Source organism: Serinus canaria, chromosome 4, assembly GCF_022539315.1.
Source record: "Serinus canaria isolate serCan28SL12 chromosome 4, serCan2020, whole genome shotgun sequence".
NCBI lineage: Eukaryota > Metazoa > Chordata > Aves > Passeriformes > Fringillidae > Serinus > Serinus canaria.
In genome coordinates, this window is record NC_066317.1 from 11,192,748 (window position 1) to 11,214,625 (window position 21,878).

The 21,878-nt window shown below is 38.5% G+C and overlaps 1 protein-coding gene across 1 annotated transcript in view; it reads right to left on the bottom strand.

The window, feature by feature from the left end:
* Positions 1 to 21,878, bottom strand: part of INPP4B (inositol polyphosphate-4-phosphatase type II B) — a 284,613-nt gene that overhangs the window by 61,224 nt on the left and 201,511 nt on the right. The window contains 5 exon segments of the mRNA XM_018922414.3: positions 705 to 846; positions 6,545 to 6,630; positions 6,633 to 6,756; positions 12,026 to 12,203; positions 21,206 to 21,314. Coding sequence (XP_018777959.2) covers positions 705 to 846; positions 6,545 to 6,630; positions 6,633 to 6,756; positions 12,026 to 12,203; positions 21,206 to 21,314 — 639 coding nt within the window.

A 21,878-nucleotide genomic window follows, 5' to 3' on the forward strand; every position in this document is an offset into this window, starting at 1 on the left:
TGCATTAGGACTACCACCACTATCACTAAGGATCTGTTTCAATTATTGCAACACACTTTCAGATTAGAAAGCCTCATTGGATTTATTAAGCAGACCTAATCTACGCATCAAGAATGCAAACATGAATCATAGGAGAAGATCAGAAGATCAGAAGGTGACAAGGACCCACCATGGACAAAATTTTCTTTATATCATCCCACTGAATTCTTCCACTTGACCTTTTGACACAGGCTGACAGGTATATCCAGGTAAATATGAATTTTATCAAATCAGAAAATAAAAATCAGTATATCACCTCAGAAAAGTGGAAACATTTGCAGGACAGTGACACTGATACAGAATGTTCACCTTTCCTTACACGTTTTCTATGGGGTAAGACACAGTCCAATTTTTTTTTTCCTCAAAATACTACACGCAAGTAAAATCTAAAGTAAATTAAATTACATCAGCCTACAAAAAGAAAACATTATGGTTTCAAAAGGTTTACACTCTAGCACAAACAACTGAGCATGGCAAGCAGTCTGAGCACACATTAAAGCTGTACTTTGATAAATAACCTCCTACAAGTGTGCAAGCCTTGCTATTAGCACTCTCATCAAAGACACTATGGAGTCTTCTCTAGATGACTTTTCTGTAGCTGTGCAAATTTGTACTTACTCTTGTCAATGATTAAAAAAATAAAAAATTAGGGCGGGGCTGCTTACCTCCTGTATGCAACACCTTGCCATCTGCTGCTGAAGGCTCATTTTCACCCTCTTTAAAGCTGATATTGTCTTTTTCAAGCAGTCTGTCCACCATGGCAATAAGGCAGTTCAAACTCTTTGCCACATTGGCCCACACCCTGTCCTGAAAAGACCAGAATTATCACTGCATGTTACTGAAGAATAAAAATAAAAAAAGGGACAAGAGTAAGTTATTAACCTCTCAAGTTGGGACAGACGTACAAATTACTAGAAATATTAGATGTCAGCATATGACTGTTCCTCTCATCCTTCAGCCTATTACCAACCTGAGCCTTTTTCATGGAGATTTTCTTGCAGTGTAAATGAACCCAAACTCTTATGGTTTTAGACACTGGAGAACAAGTGCTTCAAACTTGACATAATGCAGACAAAGTTTCAGGTCTAATAGCAAGGAACTGAACAGCTTGTCTATTTAAATGAAATGATACCTTAAGAGTACAGACACACTCAAAGCCTTGCCAAATGAAACCTTGTGCGGGCCAGTTTTGTCACAGTACTAAATAACCTCTTTTTAATAATTTAACATATCCTGTATTTTTTCACATCAGTTACTTTGCTGAAGTAAATGTTAAATTCAAGAACTAGAAAGAGAAACTTGCTGTCATGGCATATTTATTAGGTAACACCATTTCAGTTTCATTCTTCACCTCTCACATAAACTGCAACCATCACACTTAAATGAGTTCATAATAGGAGAATGACGGAAGTAGTAGAATGGTAGGAAAAATTCTGTACGAGCAGAGACCAAAAGAAATAATGTGGAGCATAAGAAAGAGTTGTTATGGAACAGAGATATAGGGAGGGTCCTTCAGGTGCTGCATGCTGCAGAAATCAAAGCTTTTGCACCTACTTTTGCAGCACTGAATATGAAGGAAAAAACCAAGCCATACAAGAAATGAGGCTGTACAGAAGACACGCAATCAGACCAAAACCAAACCATAACAAACCCACAGAAACCAGCGTCCCCTCTCCAAGTACATGTTTCAACACTGAGACATTCTGAAAATATTGCAGAGCAACCAGAGTTTGTTTGAGGGTTAAAAATAGGAATTTAACATCACTACTTTGTTTTTTATTTTACAGTGCTAGAAGCATTATATATTTGTTGGATCTTCAGGCACAAAAATGAAGTAGCAAAAATAACAAGAAAGAAGGTTAAAGAAAACTGAGAACTCAGAGAAATACCATAGTTCCATACAAATGGCAACCCTTGGATTTTGAGTGGAGGCAAATCTAGAGCTACTATTAAGGCAAACATTTAAATCTAATGTTACTTTTCTACTATATGTCACACTTCAGACTGACTAGAGGGATCTTATCTTTCCCTGTTCCCTCCTCCTGAGGACACAACCTGTGACAAGTGGCACCCTGACCTAAGAGACATCACATTGGCCCACAGACAAAAGAATGGACTTTCCCAGCCTGTACAACTGAGTTCCTCTCCTCCAGCTCCCCAAACCTGATTCCTGGACCATTCTTGTGGGCAGCCTTAAGGACAAGTGAGCATCCAGTTTATAGGTGAATATGGAAACAATAGTTTCATTTTCTCCTTTGATAAACCTGCTTTAACCATACTATGAAAAAGACACTGTTGATTTACAAAAGGCAAGAAATTGGTCACACCCAAGAAGAACTGCATTTATTCCACAACTGTGTAAAGTGCTGCATGTACAATGCAACATGTGGAAATATCTGCACCTGTACATGAAACAAAACATTAGACACATGAGTATTTGATATTCACATACAATTAGATACAATTAAAAGTCAAAAGACCGAGGGCAGGAATAGATTCCTTCAAAAGTTGCCTCCTATATGCATCTCAAGCAATCCTGGAAAAACATTTAGAATATGTGTGAAACTACTGATTTTTACCACCCACAAGCATCATTTTGGGGAGAAGGATTCTATGAAGAATCCTCCAGAGAATATAAGGGAGCTTCAGGGCTTCCAGTCACTGAAGTTGCTGAGGAATATGCAATTGAGGTTGCTCAGAGAGGCTGAAGCAATCTTATTTCCCTTTCCTTTGTCTGCTGAGGGAGCTTAATCCCCACACAAAAAAAAGCATTAAGCTCTTAATGAGCATCTGGAGTTATTGCACAAGCAACACAAATATGAGCCCTTGTTTCACATTGGAAAGAGCACTTTTCTCTTTTCAAACCAGCTATTAACCCAGCATTGAGATGATGTCTATACAATATTCCCACAAACATTCCCTAAGGGTTTACAAGCAATATTCATAAACATCTGTTGACAGAAAGCTCACTCTTATTATCATGTATCTGGCTTTTTTAGATACAAGCAACTGAGAGGGAGCAAGGGGCCGTTTCACAGCTCTTTTTCTCCACATAGGAGGTTCCTGGGATTGTGGGCAAATAGAAAATGTAGAGGTATCTATTTATCATTCATTGAGATGTTATTCTGTCTGCACCAAAAGCAGTCACGTTTATCTAAGAAGGCTGTTGAAATTCTGCAGTTTGGCAGGAACAATTTTCAAGTAAAACTGCAGTTTCCGATCAATGAAAATCAAGTGGCTTCTATGATTCGCCATGAGAAGAAATTAATCCACTTCTTATTGTCATCCTTTACTATTTCCAGAATATTTTTCTGTAGCCTAGCACTGACCTTTCATCTTCTTAAGCAGTCTATTTTCAATTTGCCCAAGAACAATCTCACAAGTGTACACTTTAAAGCCTGTGCTGGATGAAAGGAGAAAATAGTCTAGCAGCCTCTAAAGTAAGCATTCTTATAAACCCTCTGTGTCAAGTGATGGATCAGGAGAAATTTTTCTTGATACACTGAAATACTAACACCCTAGTTTTCTAAGCAGGATACTTTTCCCCCGATCACAAGTTTCCCACTAGTTGCTGGAGCAATGTGGATGGTAAGTTTGTGGTATGAAAGAATGAGAGAAATGAGATCTCTTTCTCCCTGTCATTACTGCTTCTTTAAGTCAAGGCAATGACAGGGAAGGTGGAAATCTGTAATAGGACTTGACCCCTTTGAGACAAGGCAGTGCCACATTTACATCCTATACTTCTCCCAAACTTCAGAAGTCATCTGGAATGTTATGGAGCTCATGCAGCTAGGTGTTGCTAGTTAAAAATGACCATAGTCACACTTCTACTGTCACCTACGCTGTGGCACTGGCAAGCAGACATGCACACTGAAAGGTCTCCTTGGAAAGGCAGGCCTTGGCATCAGTGAAAGCTGGGCACTTCTCCTAGGACAATTAAAAACAAACCTGTAAAATAATTCTCTTTCATTCATCCAGCTGAAAAAAACTGTAATTACTTTCCACCTGATCAGAAAGTATAATTAAAAAGTAGGATACCCTCCTCATTTCAGAGAGCAGGAATGGACACTCTTCTGTCACTGCACCTAACTGGATGTCTTCCTTCTAAACACTGCCAGCCAGTGGAGTCCCAGAGCCTGTCTCTGTTTTTAAATGATTCTCAGCCTTTCTGAATTCACCACTGAGCTCCTCAGTCATTTCTTGTCCCTCCATATACACCACTGCAGTTGTGTGCTTTACTTGTGCCATGTATGACACAACATCTGCACTTCCCAGCGTTCTGAAGATGCTGTGTCTTCTTCATTTGAGTGGATATTCAGATATTTCCTTAAGGTCCTTTTGAGCTCTGTTCAGAGATAAAGGAAATATCTCAAGTAATGTGCATGACTAACACCTCCTTGTGCTGTGGCACATGGAATGGGTCACCCACAAACTAGTCCTTCAGCCCTATGTCTGATCGCCACATCAGCATTTGTACAGAGCTTATTGGAAATGCCATTTTCTCTGCTCTTTATAGCTCCAGCCCCATCAACCAGTCAGAGCAGAGCCAGCTGCAAGTGGCAATGCACTCACCTTTTCTTGTATCATACACGAAAACTTGCTATGTGCCCTCCTGCAGGGAGGTTCTAGGATAGCAGAAGAAGCTGGTGAGAGGAGAAAAGAATATCTTTCCAGAGGCAACGTAAAACTCTCAAGTTAAATATGTTTCCTTCAGCAGTGATGCTTTCCTGCTCCCTGTGCATAGTGCACCGATATAAATAGCTCAATCCATACTGCTGCCAATGACTCTTCATACTTCTGTGATGGTCATAAGGTAACACAGTCATGTGAAGTGGATGGAGCAGGGTCAGCTTAAAGAGTTGTTTGAGGATTTAGATTTCAGGCAAAACTAAAATTCCTACTGTAAAAAGTAACACTAGTACTTGATAATAGAGAGGAAAAAACCCACAACGGCAAACAAGGATAGAGCATTGTGCATACAAAGCAACATATGTTAAAGTTTTTTCCTTTATAGTTGAGTTTCACAGTAGATTAAGTGTTTTTTCAAATTTTATTCCTTCTCTTTCGATCATGCTGATCACAACTTGATTATTAAAGCTCACATTATTTATCACCTCTACTGACAGAAATAACTGAAATCTATCCAAAGTTTAATCATTCAAATTCAGAAAAAAATCACAAAATTTCTCCAAAATTTATACTTTCTCAAGTTTGACAATGACTCTGACTCAGTTCAATTCTGAAAACAGTGAAAGATACACTTAATTTTGAATCAAGATAATCTTACTAATTCAGCAGAAAAAAATGAATACTGTTTAACATGACCCACTTATGCAGTTTAATAGGTGAGGGCCAAGCACCTGGCAGCTTTTTTTTATCAGTTATGAATTACAGCAAAGCTATCTTTTCTTCAGAGATGCTAAATTGCAGAACTAAATTAAAATACAGCTTTCACAAAGTGCCACTTTTTCCAGTGCAAAATTTATCTCCTTTACAAAAACTATTGTGTTATTTATATTTCTGAATGTTTCAACAGCTAAAACCAAACATTTTGACTTTAGTTTAAGGAAAGAGCCACCATTCCAGCCCCTCAGGTTGTTAGAAAACAAGAAAAAGTGAATTAAAGGCTCTAAAACCGAAGGAAAAATAAAATAATGAGTTGTTTATTGTTTAAATCTCATGACTACTTAATGCATGGGGCTGGAAATAATTGCCTTTCTTCTAGAAGAAATATATTCTTCTACCTTTATTTCTGGTGTGGTAAAAAACTACAGTTCAGGTGCAATAGAGATGAATATGCTGGCATCCCTTACATTTATGAGAATACAGTGATGAACTCAAAGTATGAGCCTGGACTGATTAAAAATAGCTTGAGTACATACAAAATAAACTAACAGATCTATTATGAAGACATCTACCAAAATAATTGATTTATAAAATCTCAGCCATATAAATAATACATATCTTTGAAAGATATGCTAAGCATGTTAAAATTTAAAAATTATATTTAATTCTTTTACACAACCTCAGACACTCTCTAAGAACAGAGTCTAAGGGCAAAGGGCTCTGTTCTGCTGAGGGTTAATTCATGCATATTTAAAATGGTTGCAGCCTGAGGGCTGGAGAGGGGTGTTGCAGGGGGTGGTGAAGAAAAGAACATTTCCCTCTGAACAGCATATACTGTTCCAGTCCTTAAATCTGCCCAACTAGCAAAACCAACCCAAGTAAGAAACCAATACTATTTTTCTGTCTGGGCAAGAAGATACTCAACATCTTCACTGTTCTATGCACAATAAGGCAGTCTCAGAGCAGCACGCTGTACTAAGGAAAATCCTTCAAATTTTGCTTCAAAATCTGTGAGGAATCTGAAAAGCACAATTTTACAGTTTTGTATCCCTTTCCCCCCTGCAATGACATGTGACAAGGACACTTAGGGCTTGAGCTTGTTTATGCTAATTTGTAGGGTTTCACATTGAACACTGACCAAGGGTTTCTGTCTACTTACCCACTCTTCCTCATCATATTCAGAATGATGGGGTATAGAGTCCTGCCTTTTAATTGGAGAAGGGTGATCCTGGTGCTGTGCATCAGCCCTTCTTCTGCACTGTTTCTAGGCACAGCTGGTTTCTTGAGGACACAGCCAGGCCGGGCTGTGTACAGTGCTAAAAGGGCACTTCTGACCAGCTGGTCCTTGAATGTGTGCACAAATAACTCCGTCTAGGAAAAAATCCAAACAAATGAAAAAGTTAGACCAAAGAATGCAGTATTGCAGCAAATGTGTATAACACAGAATTACCCTTAGGCAGAGCAGGTATTTGTTTCAGGCCTGTCTGGGAGGCAGAAAACAAAGTAGACCAACAAATAATGAGGAAAATTTCAAGGGTTTTAGAGATATCATCACGTTCTACAATCCCAGTGTTCTAAGGATTAATACAAGAGTACATTAGCTGTCATAGAGATCATAATATTTTCATATTTCATTTGAATTCCAAATTTCACCTCAGAGGCCAACCTCAAAAGAACCAGTTCCAAGAGTAACCAACAACAGCACAATAATTTCTGAGTACGTGTTCAATAAAACACAATTAACCAGTTTAATAATCTCCCTAGATAAAACCCACCACTCTACAATGCTGAAATAGCAGTCTCTGCAAAAGCGGTGTTTCCAGAGATAAATTTAATTACCGGCAAGTGTCAACCGAGATATCACAGCAGGTGACATTTGACTTCAAGCTTGATTTTATGTATATTTTAAAGAAAGGAAACTCTGAAGTAGTCTTCTCGGGTCTTCTGAAGATGCTATTCAACCTCTATCATTTTTCTATGTTGACTGTTACAGCTGGAATTTTACCATATTTCTTAAATCCTTCAACCTCCCTGCGATATTCATCTCCCTTCCACCTCAACAAGAAAAGTAAAATGCTTTCTGCATATGGGCTTCTCCATGTCCAGACTGTCACCACTGCAACAGCACTTGTTGTTGCCACCAGTGTGTCAAAAATGCCCATCTCTTTTGCCTCAAATACGGTGCCCTATCTCCCGTGGGAGACTTGGTTTATTCCCTCCATCAGTTGCCAGAACCTATGGAACAGGAACAGATGGGGTGCAAGGATGCTTCCTTTCACTACAGGGTGTAACAACTAACAAAGCCACAGGGACAGCTTGGAAGATACTCAGTTTTGGTTACTTCAACAACACTGAAGAGGGTTCATCTGTCAGAGCAGGGAGAGAGGGCACACCCTGCTGCCATAGAACATCCCACACATCCCATCCAGAGCTCCCTTCCCCGGACAGAAATCCTGATTCACAGGAGGATGGAAATTTCTCTCACAGTACAATTACCTGAATTTATTTATCCCAGGTCAGTGGGATTTAGTTTCCTTCTTATTATCCCAGAACACAGTGGATTGCCATGTGCAGGCAGATTCAGGTGCTGAAGTGCCTTTGTGCACACAATCTTAATTAAACAGGGATGTGGGAAGGTATAAGAGTCAGAGGATCCAGTCTAAACCAGCAGGAAAGGGAAGGTAGAAGAGTCAGAGGATCCAGTTTAAACCAGCAGGAAATGCTAGAAATAAGGGTTGCCCAGCCAAGCTTTGTTCAGCCCTTGTGTGCTGCTTATGTAAAAACTGGAGGAAAAAGTAGCAAAAAAAACCCCCAAATCAAACAAGTGTCAAGTGTCAGCATCTCTCTGGAACTCCTGAGAAGAATCCTAGAAGTCTTTGCTCCCAGTTTCTGCACTTCTATTCTTATCCTATCCCTTCTTCCTACTGCCTGTTCATCTTTTGTATTCACTCTTACTCAACTTCTTTTTTCTTGCCTTCCTGTCTCAATACCCTCTCAAAAGTTTATGGATATTTAAGACAGAAAGGCTCTAAAACCTTGATGGTTTTCTTAAGGCTCCAGATTCTGGGTTCCGTAATTGAATGAGAAGTTTCTGCTTTTTCCCATTTTCATTATGTTTAGGAAAAAAATATTTTCTGAATAGTTTCACATGGACAGGCTGAAAATTTTACTGCAAATAAATCTCTACAGTTCTAAAAAGAAGAACTGCAGGCATATCTAAGAAAAATTACTGATTTTTTTAAACCAAAATCAGACCTGACTTGGGATTCTTTAGACTTGGCAACACTACTCAGCTCCCTGGCACTATTACCAGACTCATTCCTTCTCCTCATTACCAACCTGGTGTCTGAGGGAAAGGGTATTTTTTAACAGTTTTCTTATATCTAGCCCCTCAGGACTGTCTCCTTGTAGTCCAGAATTGCTCTGCAGGACAATTTCAGTTTTCTATATTTCCAGCTTCCAGATGGTGCATGCCTGGAGAATGAATTAGTCTTTGGGGAACAGCGCTATCAAACCCTACCATTCTTTGCCTTACCATGGCACAATGAGATTTTAGGGGTTGTGTGGTAACAGCAAAACTCCTCTTCAAGACTCTTCTACAGTTCCATACCAAGAGAGTTGAAACTCCATTACTTGTCTATCCTTAAAAACTGAAATATCATGGTTTTGCTAAGGTTTCATACCTATCCTCCCCACAATGTCTGTTTGAGATAATTTCAGGTCTCTGGTTCAGTATGGCAGACTCAAAAAAACTTTAAATTTCAAAATATTGAGTACTGGATAGCTTGATGTAAAGAATGTCCACTATGACTGCAAAGTTTAAGTACTATAATTGAATAGAAATATTTTACAGGGAAATTTAGTTTTTAAAAGAAAATCGGTACAGAAGTGAGACTCCATTTTTTTCATGCAGAAACTAAAATGATTCTGTAATGAAATTCCATTCAGGGATCCCATCGGTTTAGGAGTAGTCTACATTTTAACTTTACTTTCTAACATCTCAGTATAGCTAAATTTGCAGAACATCACTATTTGTGAAATTGCACTGAAATCACAGAACCAGTCTATACAAAGAAAGAAAAACTCTGCAAATTCTTTTAGATACTCTGCTAAAGAGTATTTCTGCAAACAAAGGCAGGCATAGCTGGAAAATTAATTTATCAAGCCTTCTGCAAGCTGCAAATGCTGATACACTTGTCAATATCTAAAGGCTTCAATCAATTAACAAAAAGTGATAAAAGGTTAGTCTCAGGAAAACACTACAGTAAATTGTAAATTATATATGGAGATGTAAAACCATGCTTAATATGAGAAAATAAGCTCCATTTAAGAAGCAGCAGTGGAATTATTTGATTTAATTTTCTACTTTCAATCCATGCAGCCAGTTCTTCCATTTCCAACATGAACACTTAAATGCAATTCACATTATTGATAACTCAGATGTACTCACAGCTACCTAATAAGTATAGAAAGAATTCTTACATATATCAAGTAATATGTTTTTTAATAAACATGTAGAATTTTATCACCAGGCAAATCATTTTTATGACTTCTTCAAGCAGATGTTTAATTTCTAAACTTCTACCCAGTTAAAACATAAGAGCATTTATTTTTTACATATAAAAAGTGCAGGAAAGATGGAATAGCAGAACAACTACATATGTCTCAGGAGTACAAGTAGGTATCATGTAATTATACTCAGCAGAGCATGTGCTACTCTGTCTTAAATATAAGCAGGAACACTCTGGTAGTCTTGGTTCTCCAGTACTGTACCAGACTACACAGAATATTTTAAGACAGCAATATAAGGCTTTGAATTAACTATGAGGGATCTAATTTCAGTATTGTGTGGGTTCACTGAGTTTAGGGCTTTGAAATGGTATTTCCTTTTCCTGAAGTTGTTTCTTGATCTTTCCTCCCCATTTCTCTTCCCCTCTTTACAAGGAGCTGTCCCACCACTCTTGCTTCCTCAGCAATCCATTCTATTTCTCTATTATCCATCTTTTCCTATGAGTAAATTTGGTAATAGATAGGGAAGCAGGTATTGAACCACTCCTGCTGCAGTTGTTCAGAGAACTGGATTTATCTCTTCCAAGCAAAAGGTGGAGGCTAGACAGACATCCATGGAGTACATGGGGTGAGACCCCTTCTTCTGGGAACCTGAGCTGATGTACTAAAAGCAATTTAATCCTGGCCCTGAAAAGTCGATATGAACACACTCAACTAAGTCACCAGCTATAAATGTAAAATACCTATGACTTTTACAAACTGAATGAATTGTCTTTTTTGTCCCTTTTTTATAGCCAGAGTCTCCAGCAGGCCATGGTTCAAGCAGTGCTTTAGTAACATAGCTGCCTGCAGCCCCTCTGAAATCATCCCCACCTCCTGTCCAGAAGCAAATGGCCAGAGGAAACACATATTCCTTAGCAACCACCCTTTGGAACTTCAGAACAAACACTTTGTCTCATTTGCTTTACCTGTGCATACAGATTTCTTTGAACTAACCTCTCACAGAGCAGCTTCACTTGTTCTATGCACAGCTAAAAATGCCCTCCTACAAGCAAAGGTACACTATAATTGCTACAACCCCTCTCCTTAAATTCCTGTTTCATTTCCAGGCTGAATTCTGCTTTCTTCCATTATCCCTGACATTCACAGTGACTCCAGTGTTCTCAGAGTTAGTGTGGATTTACACACCTGCAACTGAGAGCAATGTTTCTCTTCCCAATGGCTCTTCTGGAATGCCTTCACAGCAAGTGGCAAGGCTCAATATTCAGATTTGAAACTCTCCCACTGAACGAGGAACTGCTGGGGTAATGGTGCTCAACAGACCACAAGGGCTGTCACTTCCCAATTGCTGAGGATTTATTGAAATAGTTATTGATCGTGTTATTAAGCCATATAGGGATCACGTTACTGAAGGGGTGGCCCATGGAGAAATGGGAAACTCTTCACAACCTTTTAGATCACAGCTATTAGGGCTCATATTTTTATAGGATAACATATGCTGGGAAGTACTACAGGCTTCAGCTGATCTCCATTATCAGTCTGTGAGACCTGTGGGGAATACTATCTTCTCTAATTTAGAACTAAAGGAACTAAAATGAGGAAGAGTTTACAGCTACAGACGGATATAACAGGAGAAAGAGAATTAAAATTTGAGATCTCCTAGAGCAAATTTCCCAGCTTCTCCTTCCATTTCTGATCATGCTGTTATTCTAAACCTTATACACCAACCTGGCTTGAACTACCTCCCATAAGCAGCAGCTTAAAATATAATAGAAAGAGAATTAAAAAAAAGACTTCTCATACTACAAAATTATTTATAATTTTTGATATTTTGATAAACTCCAGCATGTGGCCACAAGAGGATAAAGAAGATACATGACATTAAAATAATTACACTTTTAAATAAAGGCAGCCTTTATAGATTTCATTAATTTTCTACATGGAAGGCCTACAGAAATTCTAAATAACATTATTTTTCTAGTAACAACATTTTGATGCTTATTTTAGCTGAGTTTATTTAACATTTCCTAATGCTGTGAAAGTCAAATGACGCAGAAACCTCCCTTCCCCCCCAGCAGTTAGAGAGACTTAGTTATTCCATTTTCCATTGCAGTGAGGATTTGAATCTTACTTTTTCTGAAAGCATCTTTAAAGAATTCTTCAAGCTGTCTGGAGAACGTTGGCTTGCAGAACTAAGCAGCAGGTCTGCATGGCTTGATATGAGAGGCTGCAGATGATTGATGTTGCTGAGAACTTCTTTTGCCTTGGCTGTGTTTTCAGGTGAATAGTAAATACACTGGTATCCAGTACTGTGATAACAGAGAGTCACATAATGTCAAATTCATTTCTGCCATTAACAGCAATGCTTATGGTGCTAAAAGTCTTACCACTGCTTCTGCAGAAAAAAAAAAAAAAAAAAAAAAAGCCAGATACCTGAACTTCATCATCACCACTGAAATGCTCCTGCCTTTAAGGGTAAAAACAAAACCTTCCTTGAACAGTAAAAACATAAACAGCATAAAGCAGCCCACCACCACATGCTCCAAGTGATACAGTACAAAATTCCTTTGAGTGACTGATCTGAACATAAACCCCCCCATATTTTTATGTGTTTCTTTTAAACACTGTAATTCTAGAGATAGAAAGTATTTGACAAGCTCAGGTAATAATATCAAAGAGCATAAGGCTCCTTATTTTTCCAACTGAACTCCCCAAAAGAGTATTAACTACCTAAGTCTTTCAAAATGGGCCATTAATGTTCAATTGCTCAGTGGCCCACACTGTGTTTTGATTAGCCTCAGTGATGTCCAGGAAGTGATGATAAACAGAGTTATCTCCAATAAAAAACAGGTGTCTGATTTGCAAGAAGAGACACAGCAATGGGGTGTGGAAGTGAATTACTTCAAAACCACACAAATGCACACTGCAAACTTCCTACTTTCAACTGTTCAAAATACTGCAGTTATTTTGCAGGACTTCCCCTATCCCCCTTTCATCTTTTTATCCTTACAAATTATGCAATATCCTCATTGTTCTCAAACACCATTTCAGACAGCATGCACACACCCACTGGCTCTTTTCTGTAGCACACAGCTCCTCACCTGAACCTCTTAAACGTAACTCTTCCTTTTATAAAGCCCTATTTTACTCTTTCAGAGAAACTAACCAAAATCTTTTGCAGCTTTGGATTAAAACAGAAAAAAAGAAACCAAGCACCTCCTGGCACATCACTAATGCCAGAGGAATGTACATACTACTCCCAGCTGGTACTATTTGTATCTCCCTTTTCTCCTTTTGTGTCTTTTCGTCATAAGTATTTCAGTCCCTTCAGCCCTTTCACCACTGATTTCTTTCTTAATTTGCACAACAAGACTAAATATTGACACTTGTTCAATCCTCTGAACTTAACGCATTCTGCTTCATTTCAGTCTTTATCCAGATGTCTTCACTCCCCTCCACCCCTTCCCCTTTGTTTCTTTTATTGAGTGACTCCCAGTTCCTTCTCATTAATTTTCTACAAATTAGAAACTAAATCTTGATCAGTCCCTCCCAATTCAGTATTTTCTATGATTTTGGCAAATAAGGATAGCTTCAAGCAGTCTTAAAATTAAGGCTCTTGCTTATGTATTTTGCTGAGGTATAGTCTCAATATCCAATTCTATTTTTCTATTCCTCAATACCCATTCTATCTTTCTGTCTTTCACCAATGTCTTAATTCCTAGATACAATTCTTTGTAGAAGCAGTCAGGATGAATGGCATCTAAGTGAGCAAAGCTCAGCCATGCTACCAGCCACATCTGAACTACGATGCATCTCCAACTTACATGAGCAACTCATGTCTACTGGACTCATGTCTAGTAGAAGTCATAATTCTGAATATTTCAGCAAAATGAATAATATAAACTGTCTCTCCTAATGAATTAGGAAAAACAAACAAACAAACCTCTGTCCCTCTGAGTAATAAGGAAACTACCACAGTTCTACCTTCAAGGTGGATACACTGTTAGTGAGATGGACTTCCAGAGTCACACCTAGCACTACATACACTGGAACACTCAAGCAGCCAGGCTCAGCAGATAGGGCAGGGACAAAGAGTAATAGTCTAGGCTAATTGCAGTGAAGACATAGTCTTAAAAGTCTTGATACTTTTCTAATTCTCCATCAGGCTTTTTCCTCCCTTTATCAAACAGGTTTTTTTGCAGGCTGAATGTGGCTAATGCTGTTATCAAGCTCACCATGCACATACTCCTTTCTGGGATTTCCTCAGTCTTTAAATCCTAGATAATTTTCACTGATCTCCCACAGCTCTAAGCTTCACTGAATTTTGCAGAAGAAAAGCTACAGACACCATTGTAAGAAAGAGGGCAGAGTGACACCAAAGGTGTAGGCAGTTCAATTGCAATTAAGTAAATCATAGCTTTTAAGTAAAGGAATTAGTGAAGAGAGAATGACTCTTCAGAATGAAGTGTACTACCAGACTGGTAATTATTTGGATAATTTAAACATTTCCAGAACCCTAGAAAGCATGACACAACTTCAGATCTTTAGCTTCTCTCATAATTTGAGGGCAACTTCCTCCATCCCCCTAGAAGAATGCATAATTATTTTTCAGAAACAACAGGTTAGGGAGTATTTGAAGTCTCTAACTGTTGTCTTCACACTGTTGCATCTATGACTAGCTGAAGTTTTCTGCGGCCTTACCCTTCATGAAAAGATATTACTACTTAACAAGTCAGTGACATTCCCTCCTCTGCAACTGCTTTTAAAGCTTACTGCTGCATAGAGCTCTGGTATGTAAGTACAATTAGGCAGAAGAGGCAGTTGCCTCTTACAGAGATACTTTTCACAGATGCCCGAAGGCACAAACTAGATGAAACTTTTGCATTAGGGTAAAGGCCACATGGGTAGGTCCAGTACAGAATATCAGCAGCATAATGAAAACATACCTCTGATATGTAAATGATGACTCATGCACCTTTTGAAAAACTTTATAATAATGTCTTCTGGGTAAAGTTTCAAAGCTTTCACTAAGCATATAAAACCACACTTGATCATTCCCAAATATTGGCACCATCATTAACTATGAACACACAACTGTCAGCGGTCATTTCAGTTCTAAACTTGCTTTAAGGACATTGTTTTGTAATTTTATGTCTTGAGGATGGTTTATACCCCACATCCATTTTTCAATTTTGTTTTTGTTTTGTTTCTGGAATAGTCATTGCCTCCACTGGCTCTGGGAGTATGGTGATGGGTGAGGGACAGTCCGGGATCCTGCATGGCTTGAGGGCCAGGGGATGCTCTTCCTTCTAGTGGGGTGATTGAGGCAGCTGCCAGGCTGCACCCTGCCTCTGACTGGATATCTTGTTGCCCTCTGGTTTTTGACTGTTTCTTTTCTTTTTCCTTTGGCACTGTGATTGGGGCTTGCCAGATTGCTTAGATGCTCCTCTGCTTGCTTGGGAACTCAGAGCTGCGGCATGTGGCACAAGGAGCTGGGAGACATCCCCACTGGGCTGTTCCCTCTGTGCAGTCACCTAACCCCGGGACCAGACATTGTTGGTCAGCTATCCAAAGTAGAGAGGCACTGCCCAGACCGTTTTCTATCACTGCTTTGGGACTTTTTTGCTACATTTCAACTTGACCCGGAGGGGCACTGAGACCGGCTCCTTCCTGTGGCTTTGCAAAGGGAGCCCCTTCCCTCCTCTCTCCCTTTGTGCCGCCCGAGCCGCCATGGCCGTGTGGAGAGGCGGCCGAGCTCGCGCCACAGCGCCCCCTGCAGGCGCGGGGGAATCATCGCACCCGCCCTGCCCGGCCGGGAGCCACCAGCGCCCCTGCTGGCCGTGACCGGAACTGCACCGGAGGGGAAAGTGCCCGAGGGCCGAGCGAGGCTGCGGGTGGGTTTGTGCTGGGCTCTGCTCGCCGCAACGCTGCTGCTTGTGGGGCTGCGGGTTTGCCTTGTTATATATATACATATACATATATATATATATGTACATATATTCTAGCAAAGAAGTGTTATTCTTTTTTCCATGTCTTTGCTTAAAAGCCCTGTAATTTCAAAGTTATAATAATTTGGATGGCAGTAGGTCATATTTTTCATTCCAAGGGAGATTCCTGCCTTCCTTGGCAGACACCTGTCTTTCAAACTAAGACATTTGAATTAATATTAAATTGGCTACATTTTACTTCTAGATTAACAGAGTTTTTGCCTGAGAATAAATACTGCAATATGGTAAATGTCTAATTTATAATGAACCTCTGAGTTACTCCACTCCTGCTGTTAACTGCATAATTTATGTCACTGAGTTAAATTGCCACCATCTGGGACTGGCTAAGTCTTCCAGCAATGAACATTTGACCTCCCATTTTTCACAGCCAAACCCACAGACATTAGCATCAAGAATATAGTTAAAGCATAGACAGCAAGTACATCTACCTCTAGATAACTTGAATTTTATGTACGTTACTGAAGATACCAATTCAGTGGCTTACTTATGGATCATATGTATTCTGTCTAAAGAGGGAACTTATGATCAAAAATAAATTGCTCCATAAATACTCTGGATAATTCATGATCTCAGGAAACAAAACTAAACCAGATGACCAGAGCTGAGGTTATGAATACAGGCTTGAAAGAAACTAGAAGTTTGAATTACTTTGGGTTTTTTTTTTTTATTTCCTTAAGATTCCCTTGCCACCTTGGAAATTCTAATGCTGAATATGAGGGAAATGGAATGATGCTGTTAGTTCTGTCTATGATGACCAAATGTCCACAAATCCTTATCTTGAGGCAAATAGCTATGGCTGTATCACAGCACACTTCTTGCTGCTTCTCTATTTTCTTCATTCCTACCTCAATGAAGTCCAATCTCTCTTCCTCACACACATGTATACATGCAAGAAATAGGGTAAAGTGAGCAAAGAATAACATGAAAATTGTTAGGCATGGCAGGCATTTCCTTTGAGAAGATTAAGATCTGTGTTTGATCTAATTGTAATTACTTCAATATCTCTGGGACTTTCTGCAAAATGGTACTATTTCTGATTCCTCAGAGAACACAAATGGGTTGAAGGTTACAAAATTCAGGCAAAAGGAACACACAATATTGCAACATTAATAAAATCCCTGGTCACCAAACAGTTACCTTACTGAAGATGCACACCTCATATCTTTACTAAAAATCTAGGCCTCAAAGAGAAATAGTCCTTTTAGCCTGTTCAAAACCAAATTAAATTAATTAAATTAGTATAGCTTTGGGGGAAAAAAACCTAGCAGAAAATCTTTTTCAGTGATGTTCCAGTTTAAACATTTTGCAAATTTAAAGCAGGATCATTTTCAAACAGCTTGCTAGAAATTATGTAGAAATCCATAGTGAATCACAGCACCTAATGCAGCTTGTATGCACCTCTTCTTGATGGTCAGAGTTGGGGCATTAAACACTTGCAATCATAAATCTATGCGTTTTGGTTAAAACAGAGATGATTGAATTAGATTTTAAATAAGAAAAAAAGGTCTTGAAAGTGATTTATGAACAGTTCAAGCAGTGAGGCACTATATGGGTATAACTTAGAGAATGTCTGATTTAAATGTTTCTGCACAGCTGAGCTATAAAAACAACAATTTGTTGTGCCATCTAGACTGATGAGAAGACAAGTACTTCCATTTGCCGGAAGAAGAAATAATCTATACTATCAAGCCAGAAGAGACTGTATTGGAACAACTGCTTGACTTTCTCTTTTATAAAGGAAAAGAAAGAATTAAAAGAACATACCAATACAGAATAATGAAAGATATTCTAAAATAAATGTATATCATACACAAATAATTAATATTCTGCAATTAATTACCATACTTTAATCATCCTATTTAATTTATTTTAATGTAAATGCTATCATACCTAAACAAAAATTTTAAAAAGTATCAATTGTTCTTACTCATGTTATGAAATTCACTACTTTTTACTAAAGGGACGGACATACTAGAGCCATGCCTCATAGACATGACTGATGTTTATAGTGGAAGAGCCTTTGATTTCTCTATTTGGTACAGATGAAGAATAGTATGCAACAGAATGGGCTTCAGATCACATACCAGAAAATACTATATTTTTCACCTAAAAGAAAAGCCTTTCTTGCTCTTATTTCAGACCTTTTTTTTTTTATGTGCCTTTTAAAAAATTGGATATGACATTCCTGATGGTAATAAATGAGAGAAGAATTGCAAAAACTTTGCATTTTTGTAAATATTATTATACAGGGCTTTCCCTTTGTGCCTTCACAAAGATGCATATTCTGTGTAATAGAAAACATGCCAGAACTATCTTCAAATACACATTTTCCACATTCTTCTGTTTGATAAACTTTCACAAAACATATGTCTCAGTCTTGTTTTTGTTTTGCAACTGCAAATGCTACCAGATAACTGTTTCTCTTTGTCTGTTAATTCCACAAGTCTAAGATTGAGCAAGAAATATATTGCGATATGCTGACACTGCTGAATATTTTGATAAACTGTTCTAATAATCAGACTGAAGGTCAAAGACATGCAAGGCAATTCTGTCACATCTTGAAAGCTACTAGGATTGGCTGAGAACTAATCTCTTCCCAAATCTTGTGCTAAGTCTTCAGCTTGGTTAGACTAGAGGAAATGGCTGCTGAATCTGCATTTTTTTTCTGTTCGTTCTATATTCTGATATCGCAAGGTGTCACTTCTTCCTTCAACAAAATCTTCAAAAAATCTAGGCCCATTGTAAAACAGGAAATTTAAATTGCAAAAGGTGCCCCTGAGGACACAATGTGTCCTCAAAGCATCTTTATGCAGTGAAACTAACAGGTGCAGGCAAAATAATACTTGTCACCACAGCAAAATAAATTTGTCCGTTTTAAGATTGAGAACGGTCCTTTCATGTATTTATTTAAAGCAGACCCCTTCCTGAATATTCATTAAGTGAGATTGTATTGAGAGCCTGCTTACTCCTGTCTTTCAACTCACACAAGTTCTTGAAGTTGAAAAACGAAAACATGGAGTTTTCTCCGAGCTGCTCTCAAAGATAGCAGGAAAGATGAATTTTGGAGGCTTCCTCCTTTCTGCTTTGTGGAAGTTCATACACAAGTGACCATTTCCCCAGCTCAGGCAAGTGATTAGCTGAAAACTGCAGTGCACTGTTTTCAGTGCTCAAACTCAGTTTCCTAGACTGATTCAGGCTCATTTTTTAGGAAGAGTCTGACAGGACAGTAGCATAGCTACCCTAATTATATCATCCTGAAGACAGACTTTTGCTTTTCCAGGAGAACGCAGGAACATAAACGAAACTGTCAAAGTAAACTTCTTGTACCCCATCCTTAAAAATTGCCAAACCAGAGATGTTTCTGAGGGATGCAGGAAAATCTAAGCAGCAGGGCAAATGTAAAGTGATGTGCAGACTCTTGACATAGGCCTGAAATGCCCTGATAGAACTTGCACAAAGCTCTCACCCATCCTCTCCTCTCCCCTATTACCAGCAACTAAGAAACATAGGCAATGTCTAGTGATGCCTATGAGATATCGCAATGTGCGTTCTTCCAGGAAGACATTCTCTTCCCTATAAGGCATTTTCTCTGTTCTCCAATGAAGAGAAATCACAGAGAATAATTTGTCTCACAGCTATCCTCCATTTTGGGAAGTCAGACTCTGCCAGCATGGATATGCTGCAGGACTGAGCTAGTAAGAAATGGTTCATTTCCTGAAAGCTGAGCACTGTGAGAACTGTAATGTACTTTATATCATATGACTTAAAAGGATTATGTCTATTATATTATTTATATCTTGCGGCTTCAGTTATAAACTAGTATGATACAAACCCACAAACCACTATTGCAACTACATTAATCAGATAGTAAAGGAGCAGATACTTTAAGAAATGTCTTCTGACATTTTCTTCAGCAGAAAACATGTACTTTGTAGGCCTTCATATGATGGGGATAAGGCTGCCCATACCAGTTTGCTGACAGCAGAATATTAACACAGAGTTTATCGATGTGTCTTATGTGATCAACATGATGTACATGTTTCATTGGCAGGTTTCAGCATCACAGGTTGTCAGGGAAATGAAAGATTTTTGAAGATTTAACAGGGTTTTTATACTGTGTAGTGCAAGCAAGACCCCCTCAATAATACAGCTTTCAAAGCAACTAGATCTGCTAGGTTTTGTTTTATTTTAATATTAATGCCAACTCCTATTCAACCTAGAAGTCAACAGCAGATTTAAATAACTTTCCTTTTATTCTTTATGATATTTTATCCATGAAACTTTTTTGAGCATTGACTATAATGGAATTAATTCTCTGTGGACTGTCATGATAATTTAGATCAGAGTACTTCCTTCCTGCATTCTGTTTGGAATGCTGTTACACCTCAGTTAGCACCATCAGTTGAAGCACTGAGCAGTCACAGCTACAGGTGCTGCCAGTGACAGCTGTGCCTGCTTGAAAATCTGAACAGTCATGGCAAAAAACACAAATACATCTAATTCTTAGGAAAAGATGTAACTAATACTTTTGTGCATGTTCAACAGTGAACAAAGCATTTGAGTTCCACAATAAACTGAAACCTTTAATTTTGATTAGTCTTATTTTGGCTTTCTGAAGAATAGGAGTAGTTTGTTTTTTCACAGTGTACTTTTATGTTAGCATACACCCAGGCCTGTCAGAAATAAAGCTGCTACCCTAAGTTACAGTTTCTGTATTTAAAAATTGTCTACAGATACATTCCTCTTAGCACAAGAATTGCCAAAGAGATACCTCATTCTGAATAGCAGGTTTTCAGGTACTGATATACCTCCAGCTTCCTAAAATACAATTTAAAAAGTCACAATTTTGAATTAAGGTTGCAAAAGACCTCCAAGGTCATCGAGTCCAACCTTTGAAGGAACAACCACCATATCAACTAAACCATAGCACTGAGTGCCAAGTCCAGTCTTTTCTTGAGCACTTTCAGGGATGATGACTCCACCACTTATCTAGTAAGCTCCAATGCACAACAACCCTTTTCATGGAGAAATCCTTAGTGATGCCCAACCTGAACATCCCCCATCACTGCCTGAGATAATTTCCTGTGTTTATTCAAAATTAGTCTAACACTAAAAGCAGAGCGTGCTTCAATTTTCATCAAAGCAGGAAAAAAAGGAAATATTTTATGAGTGCAATGTTCAATCCTACTAGATTTTAATCTTCCATTCATTAAGCAGGATAAACTGTTTTGTTATTCAGCGAGCTTACAGCAATTTAATGCAACCTTAATGGCATTTTCCCAGCTACCGAAAAGAATACTTACTTTCGTCTTTCTGCCTCAAATTTACTCAGCAGTTTCCGGAGACCACCATTCTTAAATCCTTGGAAATGTGCTGCTGGGGCTCCCACGGTGATAACATCATACAGAGCATCTGGAATAGGAATAGAGAAACACAGACATTTGAATGCTCCTTTCCCTTAGTCATGGCAACACTAGGACATCAATTCCACAAAAAGTAAGGATAAGTCTATATAATTTTCAGGGAATAATTGATAATCTATGTCCCAAGAAGGCCCAAGAGCTAATCAATCTTTCTATACAGCCACCTGCACACTTTAAAAAATTCATTTGATTTATGGCTATATCTAAATTATGTGCCACCGAGTAGAACAATATTCTAGCTCTGCAGTTTACAAAGCTGACAAGTAAATCGGCCCATTGTGTATTTCATTTTATTGCCCCTCTCATTATTTAACTTGTAGTCATGTTGAGATGCAAAGATTCAAGCATTTTAGAGTCAAAAGAGACCATTATGATGGAATAGTCTGACGGAATAATAGAGACTACAGAATTACAGCTAATAATTCCTGCATCAAGCTTGTCTATTGGTTGAGTGAAGGCATCTCCTTGTTTAGACACCTAATCTTCATTTAAAGATTTCAAGTGACAATGAATTCACTGCATTCTCAGAGAAGTCAATTAGACTAGTAAAAAT